This window comes from Pomacea canaliculata, linkage group LG4, assembly GCF_003073045.1.
Source record: "Pomacea canaliculata isolate SZHN2017 linkage group LG4, ASM307304v1, whole genome shotgun sequence".
NCBI classification, from domain to species: domain Eukaryota; kingdom Metazoa; phylum Mollusca; class Gastropoda; order Architaenioglossa; family Ampullariidae; genus Pomacea; species Pomacea canaliculata.
In genome coordinates this window covers 29,639,127-29,665,975 of record NC_037593.1, presented here as the reverse complement: position 1 = coordinate 29,665,975, position 26,849 = coordinate 29,639,127, and the positions used below count along the sequence as shown (strand labels likewise).

The window sequence follows — 26,849 nt, the reverse complement described above, 5'->3', positions numbered from 1 at the left end:
AGAGCTATAACGTTGGTATCGCACGTCTGCATTGTACATGGGTCGGGCAGATGTGGATGTTGAGAATGTTTAATTTATTCCTTGTTGCTCCTTTGAGGAGTATAGGGCCGCAGGATGTTGGGAATGAGTAGGAAGTTATGTTGTGGAACATAGCAGTTTGGAATCATTTGATGTGAAAAAGGGAGAGAAAAAAAATTACGAAAGACTACAATATTGCTAGACTGAAAAGGCAACAAAATGTAAATTCAACTTTCGGGGTCAACAGGTCACAAGAAACAATGCCAAGACAGAGGTGACATCCCTCCAGTTGCAGCTGGACAAGAGTGAAAAGGAAAGACTGGAGAACCTTCAGCAGCTGGACACACTCCATGAGCACATAGACCAGCTTCAGCAAGACTGTGACAATTACCTTGATGAGAAGAAAACATTTACCACACAGGTAAAATTTCTCTTGTGTGTTGCACTTTTTGTCTTTCATGTAGATTTAGATCATGTTCTTGCACGAAGCATTTAATTGTATTTATTCTGTTAATATGAACAGGTACTTATAAAAGTTAACTTTAAAAGTAATTGCAAATGAGCAAAACCATGCAAATATTTCCAGATGTTCAAGGTTTATTCCCATGACTCTAAACAATTGTGAGTTAAAGCTGGAACTTCTTCAGACTGTAGGAAGAAAATGATTTCACCCGTGCGAGGGAAGGTAGGAGTACACGCAGTGCTGACAACTAGTAGTCAGTCGTCTCCAATTACTACCCCGTGGGTACTCCTACCTACCCTCGCCTGGGTGAAATCATTTTAAAGACCGCCTGTAAGAAGTTCCACCTTTAGCGAAAACATTGTAGTAGACTGGATTCATTCATTTTACACCTTGGTTTTTTTTATCTTTTAAAGCTTCAGGAACTGAATGCAGAGCTGCACGCGTTACGTGTGCAAAAGTCCAAGCTGGAAAATGAGTTGTCAGATGTGTTATCTCGACATGCTTCCGAGTTTGAAGAATGGCAGCAGTTCCAAAAGGATCTACAAGTAGCTGTTGTCATCGCAAACAATTTCAGAGCTGAAACCCAAGAAAGCATGGAGAAGATCTCAGAAGACAATATGAAGCTGAAAGAACAGTGCTTGAACCAGCAACTGGAGCTAGACAGACTTCACATGGAGCTGCAAAGCCTGCGAGCATCCCGCTCATACGAAGACGCCCGCAGCCCTGCACGTTCCTCGGTCATCCTCAGTAACAACGAGCTTAGAGGCAAGGTGAGTGTCAGTACAGCTGGCCATCAACAAAGCCTTGCTGTAAGGGGAACATTTTATTGTGTCCATGAAAAGCTCTTTCCTGCTTCCCACCTCACTCAAACCCAAACCTAACATGTCTCTTACACACACCTTTTTCCTGCAGACCTGCCCTCTAGTCAAGAAGAATAAAATGGTGCTTCAATACTTTCTAACGCCAGGAGTCTCCTGTGTGAGCTTGTTGTTCTCCTGATTTATCAGGGATGATGCATTGGCCACGGTACTTATTTAGAACGGTTCCTGATATCCAACAGGTAGCAGGATGCATGCCAGACAGGGAGTTGGCAGCTCTTCGAGATGGTCGTCGCCAGGATCAACGCAGTCAGTCTCTGTCTGTCAAGGCCCTCATAAAGTCCATAGAGGAGCAGCGCAAGAGCGGCTGTTCTTCTATGCACTCTAGTCACACTGGCTCACGCCGTAACTCCACAGATACAGAAACTTCTTTTATTGCATATCAGGTGTGCAGGGAGAAGTACTTTGCTGTATTAATTTTAAAGTGAAGGTGGGAAATATATCACATGGGTGTGTGTTTTCTTTTAAACAAATTTATCCAGCTTTCTTCCATATGTTAAGTATCTAACTGTATCTTGGAAAGCATTTATGACTTGATACTTCTCAGCTTTTTACAATTACAAATTTCTTTCTCATCAACGGTATAATTTTTGTTAACATAAGTTTTGTTTCTTTGCATTTTGACTATATATATATTTAACTGAACACTAAAGAGTTAAGCAAATTTTCCTGATCACTTAAAACAAATGGAAGGGGAGAGGTATTTGCTGTTAAAAACTTCTTTACTGTTGTTATTGTTATTTTTGTTTAATGATACCAGGATCTTCTCAAGTCACCCACTTCCCCTTCTGCCCCATCAAGTCCAGCTTCACCAACTAAAGACTTTCGAACTGTGGGATCTTTTACCAAGAGCCCAGCAGAGAAGGCGTCTTTGCAGCCTCGCAGTTCAGGAACTTGCCTGGCACCTGTGGCTGAAACTCCTCCACCAAAGGTTGCTTGGCAAGACGTAGAGGCTGCAGCCCCAAAAGTTACTTCACAGCTTTCGTCTATTTTGAAGGATCGTAATAGTTCTCGCAGAAACAGCAATATTAAGTGAGTGAAGATACTTTTATGACTATGCACATTTTACATTATAATCGAGACACATATAATAGGCATTTCAAGCGCCGACCTCTGTAATAAATTTTATAGGTGAACGAGCTTATTAGCTTCCTGCTTCTTTTTATTCTTGGTTTTCGTCCTTTGTTTTTTTTTCCTAGCTTGCCATGTTATTTTCATGGTTGAGAAGTGTTGAGTCAGCATGGTTACAGCTTGTACAGGAAGATGGGAGAGTTGGCTAAGCATAGACTGATGACCAAGAAGCAATGGATAGGGCGTGAATAAATGTAATGCAATCCACGACTACTAACTCTCCAGTCACACTGCTGTTTTGTTTGTCTATTACACAGTGAAGTGGACAAGAAGGACAGCTCTGGCAAAGATCCACTTTCCAGTCTGGCCAAACAGATGGGAGGATCAAAGCGCAATGCTCTGCTTAAGTGGTGCCAGCAGAAGACATTAGCATACAGTGTAAGTTTTTGTATGCGTGATGCTCTTTGCTTCATGGAACCAAATCCTCATTAAAGGGCCAAGCACATTTCTAGCCTCCCCACTCCCCTCACCCACACATGCACCTTTTTCAATCTTTTAAAACATTCAACATTAAGTGGTGTTGAATTCTGGTGTCGTTTTCACTCCATGTCAGCAAGTTGTTCCTTGTGACACAGCACCCTTGTTCTCTTCTAGACTGTTGCCTGACTGAAAACAGAGCTATAAAGATAGTTGTTGTATTTTATCCTTCTTCTATATAATATAGTGTACTCAGTGTGGCACAGTTTCAGCAAATTTTCTAAATGAATATGGTCTTCATTGATTTTTGAACATATTTATCCAAACAGCAAATATCAAAAGTGAGCTTTTAAGCATTTGAGACTTTAGCTGAAGCTGACTGAACAAGGTTTTGTGCAGGGAGTGGACATCACAAACTTCAGCAGCAGTTGGAATGACGGGCTGGCCTTTTGTGCTCTTCTGCACAGTTATCTCCCTGACAAAGTTCTGTACTCTACATTGAACTCTGATGACAAGGTAACCTGTGTCAGGCTGCCCTCTAACCTCATCAGTATTGTGGCTGTGTGTTGGGGGGTTGGGGGAAATCAGAATTGGTACTTTAGTCACAGATACCTATCAAAGATTGAGTTTCATTCTGTAAAGAAGTAATGCCAGTAACACTGGCAAGCTGTTAACATGACACTCATTTTTCAATAGCAAGTCTTGAAACCATGTGTGGACTTGGTCATCTACAGGCATAAATAGTTAGGAACATCTACAGATGTACCATTAATTATTTGTTTTGGTATACACATATTTCATCATAAGAAGCATCAAATATTAGCATATTGAAGAAGTAACAATTTAGTTGCAGTCACCCAGACCATCTTTGCATGTGTAACCAGTATGATGTCATAGATTGCAAGTTTTTTCTCTGAAAATGTGTTTTCTTCTGTGATGGCAGCTTTACTGATTGCTGGTTTGGTTCAATTTCAGCGAAAGAATTTCACTTTAGCATTCTCAGCCGCAGAAAGTGTAGGCATTCCAACCAGTCTGGTAAGAATCTCCTGATAACTTGTGTCTTTTTATTTTACTGCCTTACATAATGGTGTTAGGCAGGAAATTGTGCCATACCTTTAACAAGTCAACATTACGTATCTTGGCTGACAGTAAAGACTGCAACACTTTACTAACAGCTGCATTTCCCCAGTAATAGAAATCACCCCAGAACTACAAAGCCTGACTTTCCTGGGTGTTAGGCATTTGTGATAACGGTATGAATAAAACATTTAAGTTTAAAGTTTGGCTAAAGGTCATCTATGGAATATATGACAAAAAGAAATGCAAGCTCAACTTGGTATAAAATTATACTTCCTTAGACATATAACAATGCTCGTAATTTGTGTTTGCATTAGGGAAAATTGCTTCATCAAACTTGTCTATGGCAAGATGACTGATTAAGTATATATTTGCTGCAGAGCCTGAATGAAATGGTTGCCATGGAGAGACCCGACTGGCAGGCTGTCATGGCATATGTTACAAACATTTACAAACACTTCGAAGTGGACAGCAAGCAGGCACAAGGCTCCTCTCCTTCTCCCTCTGCGTTATAGCATCACTTACACTTTGGTGCAGTGATTGTCAGAAAAGAAGTGCTGCAAGCTTTCCACCTCGTGGCTTGTTCCATACAGTGTGTGCATTTTTTTCTGCAGCAGCCAAGGTCTCCCTCCTGTCACAAAGTCTAGCGATTGCAAAATCAGATGGCAAGTCTATCCTAGCACTAAAGTCTGCAGATTGCTCCTGCTAATGCTTTGGTACAAGCATACCTGTGCTTTTTTGGGGGGTTCTATGTACAGGGTGTACTTTACTGAGTCGGTCAGCTACTGATGCATCATTGGGATGGAATTCACAAGCACAGCTTCATCTCAGGCTAGGAGGGAGTGTTCCTACTGACTGTTCATAGCCTGACGAGGTACTATAGGAATGTGACTGAATTTTAGACAGAGAGATGCTGAGTTTGGTATAAATGCATTTGTGTTTGAATGCTTGCATTTCGTTGCATACAGTTTGTCAGAAAATCACACGAAGAAATATTGGCTGAAGTTAATGGAATGACAGCTCATCTGCAGCATAGTGTAACTGTGCTTGTCTGGATAAAGCTGTTATTGATCTCAGTGTTGAAACAATGTATTTTGGGATGACTGTATTTTTATTTCCATTGTGCCCACAGCATTACTTATTACTAATGTGAACGAAGGAAGCTGTTTGGCCAACAGTTTACAGTGTTCAGGAAGATCTTCATGTAGACGTCTAAATGGTGGCCACTGCTTTTTGTTTGCCAATCAATGTGTATGGTGGACCACTCCTTGAAATTAACCGTTTTTGAATATCCCTTTATCACTTTCCATCACAGTAAAAGAAGTGAGTGTTGCAAGTTCTGTCATATTGTTTGTTGCAGTGTTTTTCATTTTTAGATTTCCTACTGTTGTAAATTCCATAAATACCGTTGGCAAAGAATTTAAAAAATTTTCCAGTGTGATTATTGCCTCCAGTAAATTATTCTGTTCATCAAATTTTTCTTGAATTGGCTTGAAGGAGGTATTCTAATCAGGAAATGAAGATTTGTTAGCTCATTGTCGTCAGATGGTTAGTAATTTTACACTTCCACAGAGATACGTTACATGATGCATGAATCGACACAGAAGCTGTCATACCAGTTAGAAAACATACATCAAGGTTGCTTTGTCAAACTAGTACAGGGCTAGCACAAACTATCATACAATAGGTAGTCTCAGCAGAAATAAAATGGGATGTAACAGAAGCATTAGTGAAAATTTTGTGCTGCAAAATGCCAGTTATTTGTTGTTAGTGTAACGCAGAATTGTGCATGGAGCACTGAAGTAAAACATGAGACATGATTTTTGACTCCGCATGAAGTTGTCATGCAGCATGTGTCCAGAGGTTTGTGATGTCCAGCTTGCAGACTGGAGGACATCTTCATGAAACCAGTATGGACCCTCTGTGTCAGCTACCTTGATGATCCTAGATACCATACCAGCCAGCTCTGGAACACAGTGCTTTTTCTGGTATTGCATGACAAGTTTTAAAAAAAATCAAGTTGTGTCTGTGTGGTGGTGGTGTGAAGAATTTTCAGCTTAAAAATTACTAGTGAAAGTAGACTTCACATAGCTCCAGGAACAGATGTGGCCAGGGGTTTTGTGTGGTTCACCTGCACTTCGTACTACTTGCTAGAAATATATGATGCATTGGAAAAAAACAAAACCAAACTGTTAAAGCAGTCTGAGGTTCTCCTGAAGTGAGTGATGTTTTTTGACAAAGCTGAACACAAGGGAAGTAGTACATTAAGTTGTGATGGTGAAATATATGGAAACATAGTTAAGATGGTTGAGTGTATAAAAGCTAAATGTCAGTCTCTTTGTGCTCATGGTCCTGTTGTTTCAGGTGTTCATTGTTTTTAAATCATTGGATTGATACATGTTACTGCAAAACAGCAGGCCTCTCAAACATTATCAGTTGAAGGCTGCAAGCATTTACTATGTAATGTCCTTTTTTGACAGAAGAGAATAGTAGACAAAGACATTGGCAGTAGATAGCCAAGTGGCTATCATTTCATTACCCTTGTGGTAGCATACCTTCCTCTAGCTGAGCCAGTAGTGGCTGACACACTGGTTGGTTTCATAACCCTGTGGTAGCATTCCTTCCTAAAGTTGAGCCAGCCATGGAAATGGTGCCCTGGCCCTTACAGAAGGTAGGAGTAGGGAAGAGATGGGCACCACTCTTACCAAAAGCTGGGCATGAGAAACTGGTGTTTAAAAACTCTCTCTCCAATACAAAGCGTTAGCAGACTACTGTTTTTTTAAAGACAAAAATAATGTTATTACAGTGCTGTCTATAACATCTGTGCACAGTGTAGCATATCACATTGCTAGTCATTGCCAGTTGGTTGCAGCACGTTGCCCAGTATGAAATGCATTTCCACATTGTTTTGTCCCAGATTTTAAATCTTCATTTTTGCTAAAATATATTGCAGCCATATGTGGTGCTAATTGGTTTGTTCTTAACTGAGATAAGTATGAATTTGTTAAGATTCACTGGCAAAACTGTATTGAACACTTGATCACCAGTTCACCTCAAGTGTTTTCGTTCATTGTTTTTTTTTTTTTTCTTTCTCAGAGTATTGTAACTGTATTTTTATTTTCTTATTAGAAATTCTGTACATAATAAAGCTGCAATTGCCAGCTGTGAAAATAATTTTGATCTTGATGAAATTAGAAATTAGCATAGCTATCCTACCATACATCTTGCCTAAAACAAATTTGTAACAAAGCAGAGCAGAGATCTTGTAGAGAGTGACAAGTGTAGACTGTAAATAGGTTGGCCTGACAGATTACAGCACCTAGTGCTGCAGAAGGCATAGTGCTGGCAAATGCATCAGTCTCGATGGCAAGCCAAGGGCTACAGTGCAAACTGTGATTCTGTAACAAGTTGGATTTGTTAGTATTGTAAGATACTGTCATTTCAAAAATGTTACAGCACTGTGACCGTCTGGCATTATTTAAAAAATATATACATATAGCTGGTCCACATGCTACCCTGAACGCTTGCCTACCCAGCAAGCAACAACCTCCAGCATATTGACTGCTGCTTTTAGTTAGCTGTCCATTTTTGCATTGCATTACAGTGGGCACAAGATTCAGCTGTCTGTGCATTTTAAGAAAGCCTGTGTGCAGGTGAGTGTAATAGTTTTGGTGCAATACTTTGTGAATGTATCTGCTGCGCTGCAAGGTTAATCTTGTATTCATTCCTGCTCAAAAATGTCTATTAACAGGATGGAAATAAAGCTTAAAGTTTATGAAATTTATGTGCGGTGCTTATTTCATATATCTATGTAGCAACTATACAATCATTTCATTGCATGGCAAAGGAGAAAAGAATAGTTCTCTCATTTACCAGTGATCCACCGCATCCACTAAGCATAAGATTGATGTAAGTTAATAGATTTATTTGTGCAATCTGCTGTCACATTTTCTTTACAAAAACAGCACAGTCCACAGGGCATGACTGCTAAATAATAGTTCACACTGATGGCATCAACAGATAAAAACTAATTCAGCAGAAATCATCAGAAAATAATCCTGTGTATATAAACTTTTTCTAGTAAACCTGTCAAAAAAAAAAAAAGGGAATGGTTGTGAAATTAGTTTTTGAGCAAAGCTTATGCTGCTGATAAGAATGTAAACGTCATTCCTGGGCAAATTGCTGTTGTTCTCCTCTCCAAACATAAAACCCCCATAAATTTTATACATGAGTGGTGCCTACAAGCACTTTACTATGTATGGACAAAGATGTAAACACTTATGAACACCAAAATTTGATCGTGTTTTATCTAACACTGAATTGTGACATTGGTCTAAATATTACCCGACACACAGTGAAATGTGTATTCTATATCGTAGAATCTAAAAATTTAGCATTGCTCCGCCTTGTTTAACAGACAAAATGCAACAAATTCTGAATCTTAAGGGATATGCTGTTAAATGGTCGTCTCAAGCATGCTGAGTGGTCCACACAGTGTAACAGCCACAGCATGTTTAGCCACAAATGGTTAGCACACAAAATGGTGGTGGTATAATGTTCAGCAAATATAATCATGCATATATGATTGGTCTTCTCAAAGGGTAATGCTAGCACTACGGAATTCTAGGATTCACTGAAACTTTTGCAGTCTACAACACGAAGCTTATAAATTTACTCTGATAAAGTCCTGGTCTGGGGGAAATGAACAACAGGCCGCATTAGAATGTGATACATCATGACTGCCTAATTTCGTCACCTAAGTAGTCTTCAGTTCTGTTGCTGGACTGGTTCATAGCTCATAAATATCTAGGAGGAGGAAGATGTGCAGGGTTAGTGAGAATGGGAATGTCAAAACTTCTAGCAGGCTATTCAGACATATCCCAATTTCCCTCACAAATAGACCTTGTAGTTTTCTTGAGCAGAAAACTTGTCTAGGGGATAAGGATTATTCTTATCTAAAATCCTGACACCGCTGCTGATTTTTAAAGACATTTTGTAATAAACATATCTGTGCATCTTCTCACACAATTCTTGGAACTTCTCTGGATCCTGCTTCTCCATCTCAAAATAACAAAGGACAAAGCACCTGTAGCAAGAAACAATGTGCAGAGAGGCTAAGCAGGTGACTCATTGACTGCTTGTCACAGTTTCCTTTGCTCAGCTCCACAAAATTATATAAATGTTAGCCTGACCAGTGTAACAGTTAAAAAGAGAATGCATCAGTTTTAAATTACAAACATTCAATATGGAAGAAGGTTTAACTTTACTAAAGACTTTTCACATCTGTACATAATATTTTTTTACAATTATTATTTTGAAGCATGAATGTTCATTTTTTATCCTGCTTTGCAATAATAATCATTGATTTTTGTCCACTATTCAATAATGCCTGAACTCCTGGTGTCTCCTGAGCATGGACTAAACTGCAATGGGTAATTTTCAGGAAAAAAATATCCAACTGATCAAAGCTGCCTGTACCACAGATTTCAGGCTAGTGATGCATCTTGGGATCCAATTTTTCACTTTGGTTGAATGTTGCACAGGTTCAAAATAAATTTGAAACCTCAGACCATATGTACAAATAGGCACTATAGATAAATATGCAACTGCAACAATGGCTGTCAAAGATAACATGGTTCAAATATGATGCAGCCATGTCCTGTTGTTTAAAATACTTGGAAAATAACAAGGAAAACCCCTACCATTGCAAGTTCTTATGACTTTCAACTGGTATAACTGTAGAATGTTATGTTTTGAAAATCTGTCTTTGCTTTGTTTGAATGGGGAAAGAATAGTGATGGAACACTCCATGTATTTCAAATATCAAAATACATCAATGTCTAACAAAATGCCACAGCTATTATTACTTGGAACCCAGCCCCCTAAGAATTGCCTCAAGATGTAGATGTTATAATAATTATCATACTTATTGTAATAAATCATGCAGTAATTAAGCCTTAGATAATGAAATTTATTAGCTATGACAATCATGGAAATGAACTAATAAATTTGTCATGCACAGTTTAGAAGTTTACCTCTAATGACACTTGAGATTTCACCTACAAGTATTGCCATTTTATTGCAATAGCCCAAAAATGGCATTTCCATAACAACACTGAACAATTCAATTGTGGTTAAATTTTAATATTCTATTTGTTGCATTTTGTATTCCCACCAGGGGATACCACAGATTGGTGTAAAACTGCAGTGGGTTCTATGAATTTGTCTTATTTAATAGCAGCTAAAGGAAATGTTAATGTACACATACCATCTGACAAAGACATTCATTGTAGCTTAGAGGTAGAATTGAAAAATGTCACTGGAGAGAATGGGAAAAAGGACAAAATAAGAACTATCACCTGTACATAAATAATAGTACACGTCTTGATTATGGCCCACACCCATACTGACTTCAATCACCTTGTTTATAATGGATTATACATGAGCCCACAGAATCCATAACTTAAAAAAGTAAAAACGAAGATATGTACTCAGTATCATTTTATAATTCTATGCAAGCCATCAAATACTTGTCACTCACTTATGCGAGAAAAAAAAATCCCCCCCCCCCCCCCCCCATCCAATAAAATAAAACAAAAAACCCTCAGATTTGAAATGACTAGGACAATGTGACACTGTCACAAAACCCCACACATCATCAAATATACAGAAAAACATTTGAGAGATAATCGTATTTTGTGGCTGTAGACATGTGACAATACATTTCCCACATGCTAAAACAGCCAACAGTGTGTAGAGAGAATATTCAGGCCACAAATAATGGGGTCAAGGTTCTAGGCCTTCTGTTCTAGCAATAAGCAAGATGGCTGTAGCGAATGTGGGAAGCAAGACAAAGGCATGCTGTACATAACCCAGCCTTTGTGTGTATATATATATAAGCTAGTAGCATTCTCCTTTAACTTTTGTAAAGAAAGCTAATAGCATTCTTATATTGTCCCAAGAAAAACAGATGCCACATTTCCTTTTATCTGTACTAAATATTTACTCTTTAGGTACCCTTATTCTGAATGTGTCCCTTTTTGTCTTTCACTAAATCACGTTTTAAGACCTTAGAATCTTCTGACATGTACTCATACTATCACAAAACAGCTATTACTATCACTCAATAACAATGCACAACACCAAAAACAGGGATCAAAACTCTGAGATCAAAACAATGGCTATCACAAAGTAATTCCCCAAGGATAGTCAAGGGAAAAACAGATAAAGTCTCCAAAGATTTAATTTTGAGTCATGTTTTTCTAAAGCCCTTAAATTATATTGCACAATGAAACCTTGTGCTTTGTAGAAAATGTTTCACTGCAGTAAAATAAATATTTGGTATCCTAGAATCAATAAACAGAGATGACAACCAGGTTGTAAGTAACAAGATAAAAAGACCGGTAAGTTATAAGATGATTTAAGAAACCTTCGGAGAAAGGCATCTAACAAATACTTGAAATATAAAATTTTAATATACTAACTTAATTTTACATATATTAATTTTCCCCAGGTGTACATACCTTAACCAGTGGGATGAATTAATATACTGACCTCTACAAGTAAGAACATGCTCATCATCTTCATTTTGATGTCTACTTGCTCATGAACTATATCACTATATATATATATAAAACATTCTTGAAGTCATTAACGCTTTAGTACTTCCTAAAATTACTTAATGCCAATAAAATACTCATCACATCATCTGAGATAGAAACTGATACACGCAGAGTTGGAAAACTTTCCCATACTCCAGGAATGGAAGCCTCACAAGAAAGATGCATGTTCAGCTATGGGAGAAAAATGAAAAAAAGGAAAACAGAGTAATATCATCATGCTGCCAAAACTGTTCAGTTGTTGGTGGTATGTTATGTTATAGGTTTCATGTTTGTGTGTGTGAGTGTGCAGGTGCAAGATAAGATAGACCTGTTTGAATAACACTGTGAAAAGGAGGAGCAGGAAATGGGGACATCCTGGAGTCAGCACACAACACGTAGACGCACATTCACAGGAGACAATCTTTACATGCATCTTCTCTTTAAGTAAGAGCAGATGATGAAAAACAACGACAAACACATCAAAGCCACAAAAATAGAAAAATTGTTCATCTCGTTTCTTTCAACCATGAATTTACAACCTATTTCACATCTGCAAATGAAGTAATGACTCTCCTGGCTTCAATGCGAAATAGAGATTGTTCACCCCACACAGGGAAATATGGTGGTGGGAGTGTTTTTGTCAATGTCTGGTGTTATAAAGACACTACACTTTATTTTTTAATCTGTATGCTATCCTTTTCTACAGGAACATTCAACTGTTCCATTCTAAATTTCTGTGGGTGATCAGAACACCACTCCAAACACTGACAACAGTTCATTCTCTTTTACAAGCCAATGAAATCTGAACATTATGCTTCTTACCGTTGTGTTTCCATAATGGAGTTTTAGTGAATGAAGAGAGCATTGCAGCTGTGGTTTTTTCCTCCGACACCAAGCACTGTACAGTAGGGTGTAGTGATGTCAGCGATTTTGACGCACATTTCAGGTTTTGTGTATTCACTATCTTGATTTCAAATATGAAAAAGATTTTGCTCTGTGATAAGCAGAACACCTTATTATCACAAGAAATTTCCTTCAGTCAGAATGCTGATATGCTATGTTTATTTGAAATATTTTGTACTTAAAATTGCTATTTTCTGCATGACCTAGAGATTTTTATTTCCTTAATAATGGATACTTCTTTGTTGTAGATGTTTATTGATGACCTGATATTACAGTACTACCATTCAGCTCAGCGCATTAGGCACGAAATTAATAAGTGATGTCACACAAAGTAACAAGGAGTGAGCGACGTCAGCTGTCGGTCTGAAAACTGTCACAACCATTCAAGAACGTCAAACTCAAAATGTCACGATTAATGTATGAAGCAGCACAAGCATCAAAGCATAGTAAGGAGACTGGAAATTTCATGGAAACTGCATCAACTGTTTGATAAGATGCACTGATGGACCAAAGCACTTGCTTCAACAAAATTAAGCAACACAGTTTGTTATCATCGGCCTGCAGGAATAAAACATGGCCTGCAGAGCAACTGAGCCCATCAGGAAAATGTTCTTCTTTTGATGCTTGGAGATGACAATAAAGTCAATAGAAAGGGAGCAAGTGGACATAATAAAAACCATTTGCCAAGCAAGCTGGTGGGTCTCAATTTCAGCTTCCCAAACTAAAGGAGAATTCTCAATTGTTGCAAGACTTACTGCCATCAATGGAGGAACTCACACTGAAAGGACCTCTCACAAAGCACCTCTCAGATGAAGAACTCCAGCAGCTTGTCACTCATCCCTTCATCGGTCAGATACCTTGCCACTCTCAGGGAGTCGAACGCTGTGTCAGGACAAGTGAGTGAGGTATCACAATCAGTTTATGGGATGGATGCAAGTGCCTGTCCTGTTTATAATTATTGTCTGACAGTGCAAGTGTTATCAGAAACTAATCTTTTCTTTCAGTTATTAAATATAGAAATTTTGACAAAAAAAGGAAACATTTAGTTAAAAAAGCATGACTTTTCCTTGTTTTTGGGGCAGAAAAAAGGTGTTCTGCTCATTGCAGATTTCTTTGTTTTACATTTTTGAACTCAGCATAGCTGGCTGTACAAAACTACAAATGTGCCTGTTGATCCGTTACAGCTGATTGGCTGACGCTACACCCTACTGTACAGTTTTTAAGCAAAGTTAAACAATGGCTATTGTTACACAAAGGAGTCTTGCGTTTGCATCTGACCTGATATATTTGAACACTGGCTTCATAGGCAGCTTAAGTGAAGTAAATAATGATGTTTGTTGCAGTATCTGAGTGCAATAACCACTGGCATATGATGCAGCCAGACTTGTGCATACATCCACCGTTAATATAATCTTGTCTAAAACTGACCATGCTCCATCAGTCATTTAAAGTATACAATATTTTCTTTCAAATACTCTTCTCATAAACATGAATGCCTGTGACACTGTTAAGCACCTAGCTGGTGTTAATTAACTGAAGTATGAACACACATTTAGAAAATATCAGATCTTGAAATGTGGTTTCTCCTGCTAAAAGCTGCTAAAGAATGTACACTTAAAGCAAGCTCGGTAAACCTGCGTCAGCCTACTTTTATAAGATGATATCAACATTACTTAGTATATTGCTGTGAACAACAAGCATTATAAAACCATGGAAAAAATACTTTGCATAATCAACTATTAGTCAGACAGCAACCAAGCAAATGTCAATAAATAAGCCATGAATATCAAACAACTTATCATATATACATATTTGCTTAATGTTAAAAACCATCTAAAAATTAATGAAAAGCAATTACTTATGCTTCACACGACTGATTACAATGAAGATAGTATATGGCTCTATTTTTCAAGCTACCAAAAACAAAATATGGACTCCAGCAATATTGTCTATAAAACAGTCCCCTCCCCATCCTAGCTACACAGATGTAGCAAGAAATGGTGGCTCCTATTCAAAAAACAATATGACTTGCAAAAGTGACTACCCGCTTCTAACACAGATAAAAAACGTTGGAAAAAACATAAATAGTAGACCAAATCCATTTTCACTGCAGCCTCACAAAATGGTGTGAAACTCTTGACGTAACCAAGAAAAAGAAGTAAAAGCATTTCAATTCAGCTGCAACAAGCAGCATAAAAACAGCAACACAAAGGAAGGAATGTAAAAGCTAGATGACCAGATGATTAGGTATTATTTCAACTGGGACTAATTACGAAATAAACTAGTGTTTACTTCACTGCTCATCCATCACGTTTATATATATATTGTAAAAAGCTGATGAATTAACTAACACAGCATTCAAATAATGAAATGAAATATTCCACATCAGAACACACAAGTTCCTCTGGCATTTCTAACTAGTCTAAACATGTACTCAGTAATGCAGAAACATGCTCTGCCCTGCCAGCATGTCATGCAATGTATGTATTGAGAACTATGAAGACAAATTACAAGCATCAGACAAGAACAGGATGCCATCTTTGTATGTGATAAAATGTAAGTATTATGTTTGATCTTTCCTTTGTAAGTAGCAATTTTCCAAGCAGTTTTTTTTTATCCTACTCTTCTTTAAAAAAACACACACACAGAGGATGCAAGCATGTGTTCATCTTTTCACTGGCCTTACTTTTAGAATTTTCTTCTTCTCTTATTTTCATGTTGTAAGACTGTAACCAAACTGAGAGAATACAGGCAGACAGCAACATGCATCCTGGCTACCATGCTACAGCAGGTCACAAAGCATCCTACTATTGACACAGTGCTGCATACATACTTATACATACTTTCTTAAAAGTAAAAAAGACTACTTTTTGTGATAATGAGCTCTTCTTAAAATGCCAAGATGAATACATACAGGCTGATACTTGCAAGAAACATGGCAGTGAAAATCTTCCAGAGATAAATTATATCAGGTAACAGCATACATCATATCATACCGTTAGCACTGTGCTATGCCACATAAGTTAAAAATGAAGATGAAGGGTAGAGGGTCTCATAGCTACTGTTATGAGGGGCAGTAAATCTGAGTGGCTCACCCTGTCCAGAGAAATGCATTTGAAAGGTGGTCTAACCCTTCTCCTTCAGGTTCTCCACCTGCAGGTCCTACTGGGGCTCTAACCAGCGACCATCTGCTCTGAACAAGTTCCTCAAACACCAGGCTAGAGACCCTCCCACAGGTAAGTTCACAGATGACAAAGAAAGGTCACACTGTGCTCACAAAACATGACATCATCCAGCATTGCAGGCAATAAACACTTCATGAAGAGGTCGACAAAAGATTCTCTGTTGTTTTCATTAATGCATCAGGTATGAAAAGCACAACACATTTAGTCTTTTTATCTAGCTGCCCACAAAAAGGGAGAAAACTACTGGCAATCACGAAGCCATTGCTAAAAACATGCACGAAGACACCGACGTCAAAAGGTCATACTGATATATATATATAAATGTGTCACAGACCTCATCATAAATAAGTGATCAAATAAAATGTGGCTTAAACTCCAATTCCGAACAACAGCCAGACTGCAGTATAAATTACAGGATTTTTTTTAATACATGAAGATCTCCTGTCAGTTAAATCAGATTAGAATTACAATCAAAATCTATCCAGAAAAATTAAAAGTGACACAAAACAAACAAGCCACTAGAGGGCAGCAGCTACAAAGTCTCTGCCATTGTTGTCAGCAGCAGCAATTAAAGCAGCTTGCTTATTTAAATGTGTTGCATGCTACGCAGAATCTGAACTATTGGGTAGAAAAGTGCTCTTCTTATTTGGTAGAAGTCGAGGTAATTGCGCAGAAGACTGTTAAATAAGTTCATAACAAATGTAGACAGCAGTCCCAGACTACGCCTGCATTTGTACATTATTTTAAATATTTGATCTACTTCTATAACCTATATTCAAACTCCTCGTAAGTCACCCAAATAAAATTTCTAGAATACTTGGTAAATTACCAATAGAAAATACATTTTGGTATATAATAGGAAAATATTTGCACACAAATTGTTGCCAGATTTATATCATGGCTGTATTTAAAAAGGTAAACTGCAAAAAATATAACTGTCCCTTGTAAATGTTAGGAGAAATAATGGTATCTATCCTGACAATAGACTTCATATTTTATTTTTGCTGTTTCTGCAAAATAATTTGCTTTTATATGAAGTCTTATCTTGGAAAAACACTAACTGTATGAGATGACGCAATCATTTGGTGTAACAGTGTTATGATTTGATTTTAAGAGATAACGTGTCCCATAATCTTGTGGCTATAGAGACCGTGAATACTATGTCAAGGATTCTACCTTTCCTGATACAATCAGGTACTCATTTCTGCTGCATAGCTGCTGGGCAGGCTTGGCAAGTTCTGCACCCACAGGCGCAAGCAGCCCTCAAATCAGCAACCTTCTCCTCCGGTCGAGCAATCTAACCACTAGGCTATGAAGATTATGAGGACCAAAACTAAGTAACTGATAACATTCACAATGTCACATCACATAATTATGCTGCAGTATTCTAAATACATGTATTAAGCCTGAACAATTAAGAGAAAAATGAAATGATGTTTGGTTAAGATGAACAACAATAATCAAACAGGGTAACAATGTTTAACCCAGCTTAAAGAAAAAAGTACTACCATACTTCTAAGTCAAATTAGGACATTTTCTTAATTTAGTAAAAAATAATATTGACCACAATGAAGCTTTATCCAGTTAGATACCACTTTGTTGCTGCACAAATATTAACATCATCATAATCATGCACATGATAAATTGTTGTTAGCAGTCAAAACATGTTGATAACAGTTTCTCTTAGTAAACACCAAAATTTTTGTTGGGCAAACCTTTGCCTTCAGAAATTTTCTTCACAATCAGTCAATGAAATTTATCTTCCTTGTAGATCACTAAGGTATTAAAATACCTTAAAGTCAAAATTTTACATTTCCAAGTTGAATTTCTTCTAAATAAAATTCCAGTTAAAAAGGCAATATTTCCAAAGATTTCCAGACTGTCTGTCAACAAAAAGTTTGCGAAAAGGCTGTTTACCATATGTGCTTTCTTCTGTACTCTTGCAGCTACCACAGCCTATGGCCAAATAAATAAAATGGAAAAAATGAAGATGACTTTTCTAATGGAGGTCTAAGTAGAAACTTAACACTTATTGTTCGTCATTGTTGTTTTTTTTTTCCATTTTCTGTTGCTGAACAATTACAAATCATTTCAGAACTGAAATTTCAGAATCTAACTGATCTTCAAGAAAAAAATCTATTAACCTATTAATTGTATCCATAAGCTAAAAATAGTCTTCCAGAGTGATTTATGATTTATATTGTGTAAGAAAGAGAGGTGTTGGTCAATTGAGGCACATAATTTGAATAAGCCAAAACAAAAATCTCTGAAAAGTTTGTCATATAAAATGCAAAAACCACAACACATTGCCTGATGTATATGTTTTAGAAACATAGTTTTCTCTAAGGCTTAAAAGAACACTTACTCTAGCTTATCTACACTGAGCTTTTTCTTCATGATGTTGCCATAGCTGTCTTCTGCCAAAAGGACAATGGATGAGCAGTTTTCTGGAAGGTTTTTGATCCTGGACCGCTTAAGTGTGAACTTGGTGGGTGGAGTGTCACTTAGGAATTCCCAGTGATGGAAGACAAGACCTTCAGCTTCATGCCGCAACTCAATAATGCGAAGACCATTAGGAGATTTGATATGATTCCTGCAAACATCAGACATAACTTACATAAAAAGTGTGCAAAGTATGTACAATTGTATATCCTATGTTTTACTTTATGCAAGTTTATTTTGCATTGCAAGGATGTATGGCACAGACTGTTTCAATTTTTTTTATCAACAAATGATTGCAAAGTATAAAAGGCAGAGAAATTTCATTAAATCATAAGTATTTAGTGATTTTTTTCCCCCCACAAGATTAAGCCAGAGAAATAATGAAATGATTTATAGGTTTTCGATGCAAAAAAACAACAACATAAAGTTGACAGCCTTCAAAATGTTTGTAATTCAATATTCCTTGTTAGCTTGTATGCTTCCATTAAACTTAAATATATATCACAGAATTGTGGAAGCTGTTGAAAACTTTGACTTTATATTAAATTCATGTTTTCAGCAGCCTCCACGATTCTATGATGTACTTGTAAGACCTCGCAATCCACAGAAGCAGGATCTATTACTAATGCATTCTACTTGAAAGAAGTTTAGTTTCCCTAAAATGATTACACTTACCCTTCCAAAGTTGGATTTTTCTTATTATCATTTGGATCTGGGAGGTTAAGCCATCTGAGAAGAAGAAAAATATACACTACAACATAACGTAGTTGCCCTAATGATATATACAGCAATAATTTTCTACAGTACAATATCATTGAGCAAACACTAAATAATGTAAATCATGATATAATAATAACAATGACATAATTTGCATTTTCCTGTGTGACGCAAGATCAATGCACTGTGCATGACAGTCTGGGAAAGAGAGAATTTCACCTCAGAGAAAGTAAAAGTAGTGGAGGGTGGCACATATTTCAGTTTATTTGCCGAGGCTGCTGGAATGACCTCAGTTTCGTCATCATTTGCATTTGTTGACAGACATCCAGGTTATCACAACATGTACTATTTGTTGTGTGGTGATAATAATGGAGGAGTCAGTCTGGACACACAGCTACGTAGATACAAAGACATATGCTGTGGAAGTCCTTTCAAATGGGCGAGTGTTTTGTAGCTGTCAGCTGTTTTTGCCACAGGCTTCCTGGAGCTGAGAAATGAAGCTGGATGCTAGCAACTGTGTATAAACAGCACACAAACTGCAGGACCAAATGGTTGGATGCACACAGTGAATAAGAGAGGCCTGAGAACAAAGCCTAGAGGCAACCAGTATTTCAAAGTAGAAGGCAAAGATGTGATGCCTTCAACGACCACAGATTAGGTGCAATCAGTCAGGTAGCACTGGGAGCAGTTCCAGAGAGACCACAAGTAATAAGAAAGCACTGGATTTGACACTTTCAAAGAAATTGCACTCACAACAAACTTGGGGATGAAATACAATAGTCAGTGAGTAATAAATGGCTGGGGTGGATCACTATCAACAATATTCCTTATCCAGATGAGGAATTGCCACTCCTCTAACACAAAAACTAGTTACCGATGGTAGCGTAGAACTACTGCCGAAGATCGAGCCCAGTGAGCCCCGGCGTCAAGGAAGTGAACACTAGGTAGAGGTTGACCTGGCGCATCCTCTGGTGAATTAGGAAGGGTAGAAGGTGTGGAGCTGGAAGGGGACAGGCTGGAGGCAGAGCTATTGGAGATGGAGCTGGGACGTCGCTCTGTTAACAGAAAACCACACATAAAATAATGGAGGGTGGTAGAACTGGTAATGCAAGTCTGCACAAGGTCTGAATCCAATTTCAGTATCGCTAAATATCAGCAAACCCATTTTTATATCTGACTTCATTACAAAACTGAATTTTTTTATTTTTTTTTTACTGAACTGGCCTTGAAATTCTGTGCATCACTATATTATAAATGTATTACTGCCAGTCTATATTATTTTGCCACAGTTCCTCACCTTTAGGAATACTTCCAAGCAGTGTTCCATCTGGGCCGACAGTAAGTTCTGTTATTAGCTCCCCTTGGGGATCTTGAGTAATTGTACGATGTGTCTCACTTCCATCATAGTTCTTCACTGAGAAAGTAAGCAAAGATGGGGATCGGACAGGTTTGAAAGCATTTTCTACCTTCACAACCAGTGGTGCTGGGGGAATGTACACCTGTTCACTACTGCTAGATCTTGACACCTGCATTACCTGCAATCACAGTAAAAATATTTATCTATCAAGAATATGAAAACAAAATTATTGAAGAAAATGTCAAAATAAGAACAAATACAATGTGAAGAAAACTCCTAAAACTGCTGTGGATTCCATGTCAATGACACCCTTTTATCAAAAAAATAACATGCTTATACCAAACTTGTCAGTCTCACCCACCCATTCTCACCGGCTGTCATGAAACTATTGCAAGCTGACAGATTTGTCAATTTAACATTTTTTTTTTAAACAGAAGTTTTTTCCTAGGAGTAGGATGGGAAACATAATACATAAAATGATCACACTTATAGCAACAAGTGGAGTGCACCATATAAAGAAATAAGTAGGAGAAAAAAGCTGGAATAAAAGACAGATTTGTTAAAAATCGTTATGGTGATTATAATTTAAAAAAAAAACTGGATTAATCTTTGCGCCAGTATTATGCAGATATGAAATAATAAATTTATTAGAACTAATGATGCAAGTCTGAAGACAAAATCTGGACCAATTTTAATAAACTAATCAGAATACATTGGTCACTGGCAAAACCATTATTACACATGAATTCGCTAAAAAAATTTAAAATACATTTGAAGAATCAATCTTTATTTTCCTTTATAGAAACAAGTAGAGTACACCATATGAAAAACAATAAAACAGACTATGAAAAAAAGGAAACAAGGAAATATAAATGACACGAAAAAGCAAAGAATAAAATTAAAGAACCAAAGAAATCATTCACCAAGATAGAAGCAAAATACTTAATGACTCAACAACTATTAAACTTGAAATAGCAATAATTAACAGTGCAAGGAAGCTGATATGAAAACAGAAACATCATATCTGAGACACTCACAGGAGGAATGTTTGCTTGATATGAGATCATTGCCGGCTGACATGCTGCCCACTCTGATTTAAAATCTGCAGTGATATTTTTAATTTTTTAGCCTACGATTAATTTTTCTTTGCTGCCTGCTTCTAACATGATCGTTTATCAAGCCCACATAACCCTGGATTGTCTATGTTTCATGATGCTAGCCAGAATAAGAATCAATCTGTTAAAGTCTACCAGTGTGAAATGTTTCTCATTTGACTACTCGAAGCTCACCACAAGATAGTGTCTCACGAAATTTGAGTGCAACAAAAGAGTCCCCCCCCCCCCCCCCCTAAAAAAAACTTCTGAGATTACAAATGTTTATGTGATAGAGTTTTCATCAATGGCTAAAAGTCATGTGCTTCAACGTTTGACTGCAGTTTCTTTGTGATCATGTGAACATTCTCCTACAATTTGATCTGTTTGGTCTAGTCCAATGGCTGTGGTGAAAGGCAGGGTTGGCAAGATAACATGTTCAGGCTATAATTCATATAAAAAACAATCTGTCAAAGATGCAGTGTGGTCAGAAGCCATGTGTCCTCTTAAGAGAAAACCCTTTCCAAATTACAAAATATCTTACCAAGTCACATTTGCTGGGTGTATTCAATGTCATTTTTGAATAATTTTAAATGTAAATAGAAATAAAATAGCTCTTTCTTTTGTTTGTATAAATACATACATATGCATGCATATATATATATCTTCCTTAATCATACAAAGTTATTTCAAAGGTTGACTGTCTTATAAGTGTGACAAAGTTGGATGATAGACTGTAACAGTAGCAAAATAGACTGACAACTACAAATTAAACTCTCACCCGTTTGAAAGGACTTCCATAGCATATGTCTTTGTATCTACGTAGCTGTATGTCGAGACTGACTCCTCCACTATTTACACTGCTGCCACCATTGGGGCCACCATCATCCAAGCTGCTCATCGACGGCGTGCGGGAGATGTTGCTGCTGCTGCTGCAGGATGAGTACCGCTGTCGTTCCACACTGCTACAGCGGCTGCCCCGTAAGCGTTGGATAGTGAACACTTTGTGGAGATCGTCAAAGCCCCGAGCCATGATGCCTGTGGCTGTGTGGGCCAGGTCAAAGGTGTGGCCCAATTCATGCAGGGAAGCACCCAGGCCAGTGGCATAATTGGCCCAGTAATACTCCCTGAAAAACACAAATAAAGCAGCATTAAATCTGTTTCAAATATAATTACAATAATAATACTTTTGCATTATTTAGATGCACGAGTGTGCAGTTCATTATACACAGCGGAATCCAACACACTCTAAGTGAAATAAATTTCAAAAGTACCATCTAAACGTCTTTGTAAAAGAAAATCCTGCACAGCATAATTTTTGCTGTAGCTTTGAGTTTGTGCTTTAAACATCATAAATCCAAAGAAATATCTTTGAAAACAATCATTAGTATGCATGGCTGTGCATGCAGGTGCTCACCTGTCTCAGTATTGTGATGGTGCATGCAGGTACATGTCTGTATCAGTACGTGTGACAGTGTATGCATATGCACACCTGTATCAGTATGTTATGGTGCATACATGTTAACACCTATGCAAGTCACTGCGTGTGAAAGTGTAAGATTTGTGAATGAAAGAAAAGTAAGATCAGAAGGAAAATGTGCGAGCTTTCAACAAATGAACACATAAACCTTTAAGCTGAAAGAAACTGAAATAATACTGAAATAATTCTTAATTTTTTAAAAATTGTTTCAACAATGTTTATTGCTAGATAATAAAATAATATTGGCAAGATAATAGCTGCCTGATGGAAAAATATAGAGTAAATAATAGAACAAACAGAACAAAAGAAGAGCAATGAAAATATTAACAAAAATTATCATTAAGAATGCTAGAGCAGGAGAACTTTTATGTAGCCTTAAATTGTATTCCCAAACTGTCAACATTAAAACAAATCTTGGGGAGGAAATAGTTGCTACAGAACTACCGTAGCCGCGGTTATGTGAGGTTTTGAGTGACATCCTGGGTTTCACACATGGAAAATACTGGAGAGCGACCTGAGACAGCCTCCCCTTACCTCCCCCTTCCCAAAAGGAAAAGTTTGGTAGCTGCTGGGGATGCTCTCTGACCTCATCGCTCTGGGTGTAAGTTAGGACCACATGACGGGCTGCACACGCTTGCAGTGATGGTGTAGTTTGTATGGGCATTCGTTTTTGATTTTCTTTTAAGCGCATAACTCAACAACTTTAAATCTCATCTCGCTGACTGACAGGAGCAGGGAAACAGCATCAAAGCCACGAAACGCATCGCCATCCTTGATATGCTGCGAATCTGTTCAGGTCATTAGCTTTATGTACATGAGAGGTACCCCACACCCCACATAGCACCCAGCCCCCACCATTGCTGTTTCATGCTGCTGAGTATCGTTATGGCTGAACAAACACATCTCCCTCCCTTCCCTGTGTTACTGTCTTCAGAGTCGGAGGATTCACTGTGGGGAAAGGCGGGCAAAAACTGTTCACCATGCGAGGAAGGTCCTGCTTCTGAATGAGGAGCAGCAGGGGCCACAGATTGGGTTGGCGGTATCAAAGCCTGCAATCGTGCCTTGTAGCTACCATGAGCACAAATCAATACTCTTCTCCCCCTCTTCCTCCCTTCCCTCCCCCCACACACAAACACTAATTTCCACAACATAAACTGTTGACACTTAACGGCCATACCATGTATGCTCTTTAGTGTTGCCATCATCAGTACAAACAATGCTTTGTGGCATTAGTGTGTTTGTATATGTGTGTGGGGGTGAGTGGTCTATGTCTCTCAAGTCTTCGTATACGGATACATATTATAGTGTGTGTGACTTACACATTTAAGCCTAGTGATGAGATCCTTATCATTCACTGATGATAACATTCTTGTCGTCTATGGTCTGGCCACAGACTATGGTGATGGTTGCACCATATTTTCTCTGTGTGGTGTCTTACTGGAGCTTCAAATAAAACTCGATCTGCTACACAGCACACATTTAGTAAAGGGTGGAATTCGAGATGGAGCTCATGACAGAGATGGGGCAACAATTGCTATCAGGCAAAGACCGAGACCTCTACAGTTTCTGGTCACCAGCCTCACTTTAGATGTTTTTGGGTGAGATATGAACAGGATTTCCTCACAAACGCTGGGCGTATTTTTCCACAATCACATGGCTCATTGCAATATTTCTCCCCTTAATCGCAGTTCATTTCCAAGGACAAAAGTATATAATTACTGTGATGTCAGGTTAACACTCATTCAATTCACTTCTCACACAAGAGACCGAAAGGATGATGGAATGGCTTTAAAAGAACTCAAACACAGCGAAGTCGTCTACTAAGAGAAAATCAATGGGTGCTGTGGCTCCTGCCAGACCTTCCCATCCACTCGCTTCTACGACTCTACTTCTGGATTTGTAAGTACACATCTCAAGTAAACATCCGCATTAATGGTTAAACCCAATACAACATTATTTGAAATGAAAAATCTGAGCCAAAAAAACTTCTATTTTGTTCGTGATTTACTGAATATTGCAAGTCCCACCTGGGGTTTGGAACGAGGTCATGATCAACCTCACATCATGCGGCATCACAAAGTAGGGTCGGTGACTGGATGGTGAAGTTTCCAATTTATAACAAAAATCCCACAGAATGCAAGGAAAGAAAACCTCTCTCTCTCTCACACACACACTTCAAAGCTCAGTGACATATTTCTTCAAACAAAACCCTCCTTCTGTCCAAAAGACCCCAGGAAACCCCAAGTCACTCAAACTCAGCTTCAACCTACCCGGCACAGCAGCCATCGATCTTAAGGGAGGAAACAGAAGGAATGTGGTTGGGGTAGGGGAGGAGAATCCTCTCCTTTACAGCCCCTTGCTTCACCATAAAACTTGCACAGCTCTCGACTCTGACAACAAGTACCCTCCCTCTACCCGACAACGGCTACCCGCCAAGCGCGACACACCGAGGGTTCCTGCGCTTCATCAGTCACACGCTGCATTTAGAATTACTCCAGGCAGAGGGGCCAACACAATGTAACAAAATAAATAACAATAATAAAATTATATTAATACTGAATGAAACCAATTTTCTACATTTTTAAAATATACACTCTTAATTACCCCGCTGTCAAATGACCTCACTGACTTGCGGAATTTTGACAGACAAAAACATTAATCAACATTTGTTTACATTTAAAAAAAGTGATGAATGTGTATAAAACAGCGCGAGTCTTGTAATCTTCCCTACCTCCTACAATCGGTCACACATTAAAGTGAGGATCAAATAGGAAAAAATGGTACTGGGGGAGGAAAAGCAGGAGAGAAGGGGCGTGCGACCTGGGTGCGTATTGCCCTCTGACCCCTCACCGAGCCGCCTCGGGGGTATCGCCAACGCTCCTCCCGACAAATATTCCCGCAGGACCGTTTACCATCGGAAATTAATGCAAACTTCGTGTATTGGAAGCCCATGCCAATACTTACACCGCACAACCCTTCTCTAAACTCGTCCAGTCTGGCCAGACACAATTTTGAGGCGATAACTGGTTTTCAATCTTAACAAGTCAGCAGGACAGAGAGAAACACGAGGAGACAAAGTACTGGGGACAGTCGGGACATCAAGGACGCCATCTCGGATTCCAACTACCAGGGAAAATATGTAAATGTTTAACTTTGATCTTGTCAGCATGTACGCATGATCAGACACGCCCTCCGCTACAAATGGGTCCACGAGGGTTTTCATCTCCATACTTTGCATACTTTCCTGTCATCTACTGCCTCCTCCCCGCCCTCTCACCTTCTCGCTGGCGGACAACATCAAAACATCGTGGATGACAGGTCAACCGTTTATATCCGTTTCAGTGTGCTACTGGTTTTTCTGCTTTTTCTTAGTTCATGTCATCGAGTCTTATTTTTCAAAGTCGTCGGCAGAATTTCAATTGATATACAGTAAAAGCACACATTAAAGCCATTTTCGAGTTATGCGTGGATTTTCTCCGGTCTCCCATTTACTCCGACTCCAGGCACGCAGCCCCGCAATTTATCAGTTAGGTGTTCTCCCCCAACTATTTCATTTGACTTTTTTTGTGTGTGTGTGTGATGCGCTGAAGATTGATGAGAGAAATGACGAGGGGGGCAATAAACAAGATGCAGCTGACAGTCTTCTGACGAATGAGTCGGGGATTGTAAAGAGTATGTCTCCGCTGTCAGTGCATGTCGTGGGATCAACTATAATTGCTCAGTGGTCCGAAAATATTTCATCAACAACAATAGTTAATTAATACATAAAGAGAGAATTAATTATAGTAATGAAGATTATCTTAGCCATCCGTACCGACACAATGAATGCTAAGGTAGTAACCACAGCTGCTGGGACGCTGATAGCAACCGGGATGATGTTTCAGTTGAGAGCTGAGAGTATGAGGCTTACTTGCCACACGCCACGCAGTGAGGGCGAGTAATCAAATCCTCTAATTAAATAACACGATTTCCACGCGGTAAGATGATGCTGTTGGCGATGCCCTGCCGCTGACCTAGACGACATCTGTCGGTGGCCCTGTAGACAGAACCGCACGAAGCAACCACTCCATGTTTCATCGGGACTACCGC

At 38.5% G+C, this 26,849-nt stretch overlaps 2 protein-coding genes across 18 annotated transcripts in view; one reads left to right on the top strand and one right to left on the bottom strand.

Annotated features, from left to right (window-relative positions):
- The window catches only part of LOC112563323 (cytospin-A-like), a 44,316-nt gene extending 36,557 nt beyond the window's left edge, over positions 1-7,759 (top strand). For 16 of the 17 annotated variants that reach the window (XM_025237207.1, XM_025237212.1, XM_025237217.1 and 13 more), the window contains 8 exons: positions 266-439; positions 895-1,251; positions 1,542-1,745; positions 2,120-2,391; positions 2,748-2,868; positions 3,307-3,423; positions 3,883-3,942; positions 4,365-7,759. In XM_025237207.1, coding sequence (XP_025092992.1) covers positions 266-439; positions 895-1,251; positions 1,542-1,745; positions 2,120-2,391; positions 2,748-2,868; positions 3,307-3,423; positions 3,883-3,942; positions 4,365-4,499 — 1,440 coding nt within the window. In that variant the 3' untranslated portion in view covers positions 4,500-7,759. The remainder of the gene's footprint in view (positions 1-265; positions 440-894; positions 1,252-1,541; positions 1,746-2,119; positions 2,392-2,747; positions 2,869-3,306; positions 3,424-3,882; positions 3,943-4,364) is intronic. The other variant, XM_025237213.1, reaches the window with a different exon arrangement.
- A 135-nt stretch (positions 7,760-7,894) lies between these two features.
- Positions 7,895-26,849, bottom strand: part of LOC112563327 (putative zinc metalloproteinase YIL108W) — a 36,881-nt gene continuing 17,926 nt past the window's right edge. The window contains exons 4-9 of the mRNA XM_025237226.1: positions 22,062-22,407; positions 20,130-20,367; positions 19,707-19,887; positions 18,791-18,844; positions 18,039-18,266; positions 7,895-17,629 (exon numbers count right to left, since the gene is read on the bottom strand). Coding sequence (XP_025093011.1) covers positions 17,620-17,629; positions 18,039-18,266; positions 18,791-18,844; positions 19,707-19,887; positions 20,130-20,367; positions 22,062-22,407 — 1,057 coding nt within the window. The 3' untranslated portion in view covers positions 7,895-17,619. The remainder of the gene's footprint in view (positions 17,630-18,038; positions 18,267-18,790; positions 18,845-19,706; positions 19,888-20,129; positions 20,368-22,061; positions 22,408-26,849) is intronic.